General features: G+C 19.6%; 1 protein-coding gene across 1 annotated transcript; it reads right to left on the bottom strand.

Moving 5' to 3' along the window:
* Nucleotides 1-1,721: 1,721 nt before the first annotated feature.
* MKS88_001764 (uncharacterized protein) lies at nucleotides 1,722-2,699 on the bottom strand (the record flags this gene model as incomplete). Its single annotated transcript, XM_067214721.1, has 2 exons — nucleotides 1,722-2,486; nucleotides 2,613-2,699. The coding sequence occupies 2 exons, from the start codon at nucleotides 2,697-2,699 to the stop codon at nucleotides 1,722-1,724; spliced, it is 852 nt and encodes a 283-aa protein (XP_067074071.1).
* Between the last annotated feature and the right edge of the window lie 8,519 nt (nucleotides 2,700-11,218).

Raw genomic sequence — 11,218 nt, forward strand, 5'->3', positions numbered from 1 at the left:
TTAAGAAATATTAAAGAAATATATAAATTTTCTTAAAAAATATTTATTTTTCTACTTCTTTAATATGTATAACATAGGTGAATTGTTATCTTATATATATATTCTTATTAACGTCGTAACATTATTACATTTATCTATAGATACAGAATTATTTTGTGCAAGCCTAAATTATAAATATGTTATTTATATTAATATATTGTATTTTTACTTGATAATGTTTTCTATTATATAGGAATTTAGAATAATTCAATTTTTTTCCTTCATTATTATAGTATAAAATTAATTAGCATACTTTTACATTTATAACGGAAATTTTTCTGTATTTTTTTATTTTTTAACACTTAAAAATTCCTCCTTATACCTAATATAAAATTATTACACAAAAAATTTATACAAAAAAATGCAGAAATATTTTTAATAGATATAATTAAAACCCAAGTCATCAAAAAGAACAAAGTAATATATTTATGAATTGTTTATAGATAAATAATTTTTTTTTAATTTCATTTCATTTAAAAAAGAAATATTATTGATATAAATTAATTAGCAATTTTCAATATAAACTACATACATTTTTATATATCTTCAAAATAATATTAACTATTTACATAACATATTAATATACATATAAAATTAGGAAGTATACAAAATAAAAATAATTTCACGTTACTATACGAATGTAGAAAAATTATATATTTTTTTATTACCTTTAAAGATAATTTATAATTTTACTTATATAAAAATATACTTAATATTTTACCATTATGAAAGAAATTGTATTTATGCATATTATACATTAAGAATTCATTACGTTTAACTCATTAATTTAATCTTTTAATAACATAAAAGATTAAAAAAATATATAGTATATTTGCTTATATGTATTCTATATAGTGTATATACAATTAATTTTTCCTATACTGAATTAACACCACAGTTCAAAAAAATACAAAAATTATAAAACAGAGTAACTATCCACTTAATTGTAAATATTTAAAATTGCTAAAATATTGAACTATTATAAGTACCCTAAAATTAATAAAGATATTTTATTATATATTTTTATTTTATTTTTTATATCATGCAAAAAAAAATTATAAATACTTTGAAAAGCGCTTTACAATAAAATTGCTTTATAATATATATCACAAAAAACGTATTTTATATAATAAATTTTATGTTCGCTTTTATGTAATATATATATTTATTAGTTCCATGTCACTTAAAATAAAACAAGATACATATATTTTTAATTTAATTCTTATCAAACGTTTTCCAAAATAAGTAAACAAATATTCATTTTAGACTAGTAAAAGATAGAATAATATGAAGAATTATTATTTATAGTTAAAATATAAATTTACACAAGACATATAACATAATAAATAAATTGTCCTAATATTAATTAATTACATCAAAGAAGCACATATCTTTCATAGGACTATATGGAAATACACAAGCGTATACCTTAAGTCAAAAATAATCATTTAAGATTAAGCAATAAATACAAATTGAAAAACATTAAGACATTAAAATTAACAAAAAAATAAGAGAAATTCTTTTTACTAATGTGTATTAATGAGACCATTTACATGTACAACCTTTTATAAGATATATGCAATTGTGAACATACATATCACATGTGCCATTCAAGATAATGCACATATTAGCTCATATTGAAGTTTTCATTGCAGAAAGAAAAATATTTTTTATAATTCATTTTATCTTTTCGCAAACTTAATTTTTTCATATTTTTTAACCTTCTTATGGTAATAAACAACCCTTAAAATAAGTATGATACCTAATATAATAAAAGGCACAAAATATATAAAAAATCCACAAAAACTACTTGCAACCATATCTTTATATATAGTGATCCCATTACCTGTTTTCTTAAACGCATTTTGACCTACAAATAACCATCTAAAAGGGGAATTCCACAACTTTAAAGTTAATTCTTTCATCCATCCGCCTCCTGAGTACGTTCTTATTAATCTAAACAAACGCACAAACATCCCATATCCCCAAAAAAAATCTAACACAAATGATATTGATAAGACCAAAAATAGTAATATAGGTAAAGCAAATCGCAATCCGAATTTTTTATATATTATTTTTTTATAAGTATTATCACTTATTGTTCTGTTGTTTTTAAGAAAATCTACATAATCTAGTTCTTTGAATATTTTTTTTTCCATATGAGAATATTGTTTAGTTTCAAATATCCAAGATTTATTTTTCATATATTTTTTATGGCCTTTTACATTTATTGGGAAACTTCGATTTGACTGTTTCTTTTCTCCTGAGACCAATTTTTCACTATTAGATATATTTTTTTTATCGTTTAATCTATTTGGTATTTCTTCCTCTAAACATACAATAAATGAATCATTATCCTGCTTATATTTCGCCAGTAAACGATAGTTTCTTGCATATATTTTTCTATGATGATTGTAGCACTCAACCAAATATTTGTTTTGCTTACTCTGAAAAAGCAAAAAAAAATTTATTATTTAATCAAAAGAATAAATTCACACTAAGATAAAATCTTGAAAAAAATAAAACTCCAAAATATAAATAATATATACATATTTAAATAAAACTATCATAACCATATAAGTGTAAAAATGACATATCCAACTTATAAACACAAAAGCATAAATTTTAATAAATAACAGTGTCTTAATTTTTCGTTCCATAATGTAAATCGTTAATGCGGTAATATACAGATCAAGGATATAATTAAAAATAATATAATATTCCTTTAATTAAAAAAACGCTATTATCATTTATTTAATTAGTTTTTCATTATTTCTTCTTAAAATTATATTAAAAATATGTAACTACAATTTCTTTTTCTACAGAGATAGAAAAAATAATTTCAAATATAAACTCTAAAGATTATATCATAATAATATTTATAAAAAAATAGATTTAATTAAAAAATATAAACTGAGTTCATTAATAAATATTCAACATACAAAATTTATTTAATATAGTAAATAATTATTGTATTAATTCTTTTCAAAATAAAATAAAAAAGCAAATATATGATTTCATAATATTTTGAATATGGTGTATATATAGAATATAGATAGTAGAGAATATAGATAATACATTGTACTTACTCCTAGTAGAAGTATTACCGATTTCAGTGATGTTTTCTTATTAATAATTCTAAATTTTTTAAAATTATATTCTAGAAAATATAATTATTTGTAAAAAAATTTTAATTATTATAACAATAAAATAAAAATAATTATAAAGAAAACTACAATTTTATAACTTTCCATTTTATTTGTAAATTTTAAACTGGTAACTAGATAAACATATAAGTAATATTTTTGTCTTTAATACAAGTAAGAAATCAAATTTACAACGAATCCACTAATATGCCGTAAAAGTATAAATTTCGAGGATATATAAAGACTGATTTTTCATAGAGTCCAAATTATTTTTGGTGGATATGGCTCTTAATTGGATAAAAATTAAATTATTATTTGTTAAATGAAACGTTCCTACTTTTATGTACGTATTTGTTCTTTTTAAGTTAATATGTTTATTTAGAAAAATTATAATAAAAATATAATAAACCTATAATGTATAAATATATCATCTGCATGAACACATAAATAATCGTATTAGAAGAAAGTAGTTTTTTAATTATTCGAATTGTAAAAATGAATATAATTTTTTGTTATCATTATATTTATAGTATATATTTAAGCAATTTTTATAAAAAAGAATTAATTCTAACAATTACATAAGATAAAATATAAATTTCGAAATGTTATTTAAGCTACTAATATAATTGTAAAGATTTAAGAATTCTAATATTGCTAATACTCTATTAATAATTCAATTTTTAAAGGAGAATATCATTATATTTTACTTATAATTTCATATTTGTACTATAAAAAAAAAATCTAAAAATCTATCAAAGTATTCTTCAAATAATCTATTAAAAACTCATGTTTCATAATAATTTTTTTAAAAACTAAAATTGTTATGATTACTTTTAATTAAAAAATATAAGTAACAGTAAAAAAACAAACGATTTTGTTTTTATTAAATGAAAAACAACGTAAATATTAGAAGTAATATATAATTAGCTTTTAAAAGAAATCATTTATATGATCACATGTAGTCATTAAAAAAAATAATAATTGTTAAAAATATAAATTATCTCATTAGATTAGTAAAGTTACATTAATTGTGATTTTATATATTAAATTAAACAATCATTTTTTATAGTAAATATCTATGAGAAACATTTTCGAGTATAATATATAAGTAGAAAACACATATTTTTTAGTGAATATATAGCAATGCTAATATCACATTTATTTGAATCATGAAGAATATATTATATATATATGTAATATCAAAAAACTAAATTATTTTAAAATAAATTACAATACTAAATCAAATATAGAACATAGTAACTGTTAAAAATATTTAGTACATGATGTTTCCTTTAAAATATCAACATATCTTTGTATAATACATATTCTGTATAAGGAAAAATTTTTAATAGAGAACAATATTTTTTAAGCATAGCTTCATTAAGTATATTGCAAATGTTTCTTAAATAAATGAAAAAATTGTATATGATTACAAAATATTAATTATAACTGGATTTTGATATAATTTTCTTCTATTTCTTTGGCTTATTTTGAGATTTTTATAACTATATAAATAAAAAATAAAATACATAATTAAATAACTTACCATAATGAAGTTGCATCTCCCACTTCAGAATTTAATAACAGTCTTAGTATTCATTACATATATTATAGTAAATTTCCTAATGTAATAAGAAGTAAAAAAAGTAACGTAAATATTCTTAAAGGAAGTGCTCCTAAGGACTAATTGCTGAAGTAGCACTCGTAAATATGTAATACGTTAGAATTTTTTTTAGAAAGTATCAGTACATTAATTTTACGCATCCATATAATTGAGATTCATATAGAACAGTTTTTTTAAAAAAAACAAAATATATTTATCACATAAAATGTTTTATATATCACATATATCAATTTCCTAATCAATTTTTTGATTACAGTTTTTGAATTATATTTATCTTTAGGCTTAAAATTTTCATCGCATATTCAATATTGTAATCCTCACTGTCTTAAGTATCATGTCCATTTTCAAATAATATATCATTAATCCTATATTATATGTTTCCTTATTTTTTATGACAACAGTATAACGAATATTGCGTCTAATATCCCATGCGCACTATGTTAACTAACTATAGATTCATTAAAGGTCCATTACAATGAAAAAAAAATGTTTTTATTATTTAAATATATATTAAGTATACTTACTCATTAGAAATTTCCATATAAGTATATTCATATATTTATATGGCATGAAGTAGCAAGAAATATAAGGAAAATTTTCTACTATTTTATTTCAACGTATCAGTGAATTATGTGCATATCTATATAAAAGAACAAATATAAATACTTTAACTAAAATAAAAGAATTAATTTTTTCATTTGTACTAGAATTAATGAATTTTATAATTTATATAAATGTAACTAAAAAAGTTATTGTTTATACACAAGGTAGTAACATAAGTGTATTATATTTTGCAGTGCTATTTTATTCTTCAAAAAAGTATTAATTAGTATAAATAAAATAAAAATATAAATTATAAAAAATAAAAGATACTTTTAATAGTAATTTTGTAAATAATTTTAATAAAGTTATTTATCAAAAACGCAAAATCGAATTTATTTTAATACAAATTATTTTAATAAACCCTCAATATATACATATATATAGTAGTATATAACAGAACAACTCTAAATTTTAGATATTAATGCTTTTAAGAAAAATAATAAAACAAAATACATTTTTCTTTTTTATAAAAATTTTATTTGATAATCAGAATAAAAACAATATATATGTGATGAGAACAGGTACATAAACATATATTACTAATATAGTTATTGATTTTTTTGTCAGTTTCCTAATAATAAGCTTAGTTATTTGTACATGCTAAACTTTTAAATACTATTTTATAATAGAAAAACTTAAATAATTGTATAGCATATTATATTGTTCACATGAAAATAAAAAAAAAACTTAAAAATTCAATTTTTTTTATAACACAAAACATAATGTTACATATGCCGCATACGTACGACATGCATAACTTCTATTTAAGAATAATTTGAAAATTATATTCAAGGAATTATTTTATGTACAAAATATATATATTTTAAAATGTACTATCGAATTTAACTCACTTATATATTTCCATTACATTTTTAAGTATGCAATACTTCATATAAGTTAATAGAATTCATTATGTGTAATATGAATAAAAAAAAAAATTTTAATTTAATAATTGAGTAATTTATATCTTATATTTTTTTTTCATTTTTTCGTTTAAAATAAAAATTTGTAAATTTTATAGGAATAATAACATTAAAAAAAGAAAAAAAATCTAAAAGTAAATATAGTAGAAAATACATTTTTAGTAATTATGCAATTAAAAAAAAAATTACAACAGAAAAAAAAATGATATCGCTAAGAAATACGAAAAGATTATATATAATGTAATATCGAATAAAATTTAGAAACAAATTTAATATATTATTTTTCTTTTCAATATATTTATGGATAAGATAACTATGTATATATTTTTTTTTCCATTTATAAATAAATAATACCAAAATCATCTAACAAATTACAATATTTACGTAACTAAAATAAAATAAGTATTTTATGAATATACGAATAAAGGAAGAAATATGTATATTACATATTTTCATATAAATATAGTGAATATAGTTAATTATAAAAATATAATATATTAAATATATTAAGTTAACTGTATAACAGTAAAATGATACTAATCCAGGTAAGAAAATTACTTATGTAAAAAATAATTAAATAAAAAAAATATAAAATAATTAAATTTTTAATATTCTACATAATTCATATTACTCTACAGAATGTCGCAAATATAAGATAATTATTTTTTTTATATCATTTTTTCATGTATATATATACTTATATAGACGTATATATATAATCATATTTAAATATATTCTAGGTTTGGGATCTTTTGAAGGATTCTTTCATTTGGATGTTCTTAATTCTGCCAAAAATTATAAATTCTTTCTTATAATAAAAAACAAAAGAGTTCAACTTAATTAATAATACTATCTATTATCAAAAATATATAATGAAAAAAATTACATAAACTTATAAAATTCATTTTTATAATTATTTTCTAAATGTTAATGTAACTAATACAGTTTGTAATTTTTAGAGAATTCAATTTTTCTTATATTATTTTATGTATGTCGTATTTATTAAATACATTAACACAAATCTAAATTAATTAATAATGCATATTAAGCAAAATTAAAAAGCATTCTATAGGTAATTTTCATTTTTTTTGAAACATTTTAGTTCTTAATAAATTCATATGACATCCAAGATAAGAATTATTAAATATTTATATACTAATGCATATATATTCACATTAAACCCCTAATATTTTTTAAATTATTTTAGATATAATGTCATTTTCAATAATCATTTCACATAAATATAACTTTTTCTATAATTGATTAGGTTCCTTTTAATTTAACATATCCTTAATGTTATAATAATAAGATCCATGACGTTTTTTATTTTAATATATTTTTTAAAAATTAATTAGTGCACGCTACGCATATGTTCAGTGAAATTATTATTTTCATAGTGTTTCATTAAGTAAAATTTTTATGGTCATCCTTATTAAACAACTACTAAATCCTTTTACAATACTATTACTACAATTATATCTATTGAAGTATATCCACACAAACGTATTAATGTTAAATTTATAGCAAAATTTTGTATCATTATGAAATTTAATTTCATGTCTTTCATTTTACTCTACAGTCTTGCTGGTATTTGTTTTTTCTTAACATTTTTAACACTTTATATTGCATATAAGTTTACATAGTTATATCTAATCTAATTATTTAAAAAAAAAAAAAAAAAAATTGAAGCATAATGTTTTTCTTTTTTTATGTTTTAAATGAATTAATTTATCACAAGAAAACTTGCAAATGTAACTTACTTGTGCATATTATTTATTGTTACATGTGTATATTTACTTAGATACTATCTTAACTATCGTGGAAATTATGAACATATGCATCAGCATATAAGAACAGTTCATGTGTTTGTACGCTCATTTACTTATATAAAATATTTTCTTTTATTCTGTCACGAATTAATAACTTTTTTTTTTTCGCTTATATTTTTACTCCTTATGTTTTTGTATTTTTTATATCCTTTTGTTTTTCTTTCTGCATATACATGATGAATGTATTAGTTAAACTCCAAATAATGATCATTAATAGAGGTAATCATAAGTACATTATCAATTTTTACGTAATATAAAATGGACTTCTGTTAAACAAATTTCTTATCTAACTAATTTATTTGAACAGCTCACTATTCAGATTACTTATATATTTATTTTTATCCCATATCTTTATTAACATCCATAAAAGTAGTAACTGTTTCAACGAACTTCATGCATTATTGTTATTCTCCTTTGTCATTTTTCTGAATTTTATTATACGTTCCATTCTTTTTTGTGCACATGAACTTATTCTAAATTGTTCATATCTATAGCGGATGAACATAAGTTTGTAATGCCAGTAATATCATGTAAATAAATTTTCAATACGCAAAAATTTGTATACATATATATATATTCACATGTTTCCTCCTTTGCGACTTTCCAATATAAATGATCTAACGAATATAAAGAAATATGTTATAGAAAAACATATATATATGCGTGTGTGTAGTATGCATAGATAAGTATCTAAACATTAATAATGCTATCCTATTAACATCAATAGGTATGAACTCAACTTTACCCTCAAATTTTTTCATTTATTGACATAAAATTTTGCTCCTATGATAAATTTCTTATTCTATTTATTTTGATTTAAATGGATTAGATGAGCATTAGTGTCTTTATAAAAGTATTCTTCATATGCGTTTCTTCATTCGCGTCACATATAATGGGTACAATAACATAAAAAAAATTTACATATATTGAACCTCAGTCATAATATGAAATTTCTGTAATGGTTTCATAAGGTGAAATAGATAAATCAAGCTGTAAAAAATGTATCTTATTTGTTTCATTAATTATTATTATTTTTATGTATCCCGTGTTTATGCAGGAAAACATGCTTGCACAAATTCTGTTAAAAATATATGTAAATAGCTGAATGTAATTTTTCAAGTTAAAAAATAAATATTAGTTTTTTGGAATATATGAAGGTATATGTACTGAAATATGTAAATGGATACATTACATTATGTAAGTATACACATGTACCCATACACACGAGCCTATACGCATTTTCATACATACATTTCATATGAACATGTACACATACACATATGTATGCACATATAAATGCACACGTATAGCAGCATGATTGACACATACAAATATGTTGATAAAAGTTGTTTTTAACTCTTATATCTCTAATTTCCAAGAAATTATATAATTAGAGGCTTATTCTTTCGATTTTTCATACATGCAGAAAAAAGAAAAAATAAATTAAAAAAATGCTGTAAACAGATACATAACCATATATTTCAATAACTTTTCATTAAAACATTTATATGAATATTCATCTTCCTTTATAGAAAAACATCTTTGTAATTGCAATCTGAATATAAAAAAAGGTGAAAAAAAAATTTATGTTAAAATTTCTAATTGTACATAAGCATTTGCATCAATATTAATCACATATTATGTTAATTTACGTTTTTTTATTTTCCTGGAATCACATTTTCATAGCCTTATAAGATAATGTTTATCTTCTCCATTCTCTCCTTTTTCAGCATATCATTCTTTCTACAAGAATAGGTCGTCTTCAAAAAGATACAAGTAACCTAACAAAAGGAATAGCATTGTTTGTGAACATAATACTGAGAATTTTTATATATACTTAATCTTAATTCACGCAGTTCTCTTATTTCATATTTATTAAAGTTTCTGCATATATACTACTTTAAAACTCATGTACACAATGAAGATTGATAATCTAAGTAAAGAAAATAAAATAATTTTTGCACTTTTAATTAAGCATATCACAACAATAATTACATCGTTTTAGTGTTGTGTGCTGAATGCTGTATCTTATTCACAACTGTCAAATTCAAATTTTGCTTTTTGTTATTTCTAAAAACATGTACACAAATACCTATAAAGTTTAATAAGTTCCTTTTTTTTCATTTTAATTTTACAAAAACTAATTATAAAAAAGTAAAGAAGAAAAATGAAATAAAATGGAGAATTAAAAAAGTTAGATAAATAGGAGATGTACATAGGAGAACTAAAAAACTTTTAGAAAATATATGCACACATGTAATGCATGATTTTCACACATATATACATTCAAATAATTAAAAACAATTAAAAATAATGTTACAAAAGAATTAAAAATATGCAAAAAATTCAAAAAAAAATTTTTTTTTTTATTTTTTTGGTGAATAATTTAACTTTTTTACGGTTTTAATGTTAAGCCTGCTCAAAATATTTAATTAACTTTTTCGTTGGTAGCTACTAGTAAAGAATAATTGTGTTTACATGTATTTATCTCATGTATACTATAAAAACACAAATAAATGTAAAGCTAATACTATTAAATGATAAGAATAAATACGTGAAAGCGAGTTTTTTTAATTGTATAAAAATTTTATTATCATAATTTCTTTTTTGTTTATGTAGTTTTTCTTATAAAAATGGTTTATATACCTATACAAAATAATATTTTTGTAATGTTTTTCTTTGTGCTTAACTATAGGAGTGTTCTTACTACTATTTTTTCGAACATTGCAGCCATATATAATATATTAATTTGCATTATTAATCTTATTAAATATTCACATAGAACCGAAAAATATAGGATGAGGTAATTTTAATACAAGTTTATTTCAAAAATATGATATATATAATTGCCTATAAATTCTAAAATAAATAAAAAATAAAATATGATTACTTTTTGAATATTTAAAGTGTACAGTGATACATACTAATTTATATAAAGCTAATAATATGATGTATCTATTAATACTCATAGAATTATAACTAAAAATGTATTTATTTATTTTAGTATTCTTATATATCTAGATATTTAATAATATTACCTAATTAAATTTATTA

Source organism: Plasmodium brasilianum, chromosome 7 (genome assembly GCF_023973825.1).
Source record: "Plasmodium brasilianum strain Bolivian I chromosome 7, whole genome shotgun sequence".
Taxonomy (NCBI): Eukaryota; Apicomplexa; class Aconoidasida; order Haemosporida; family Plasmodiidae; genus Plasmodium; species Plasmodium brasilianum.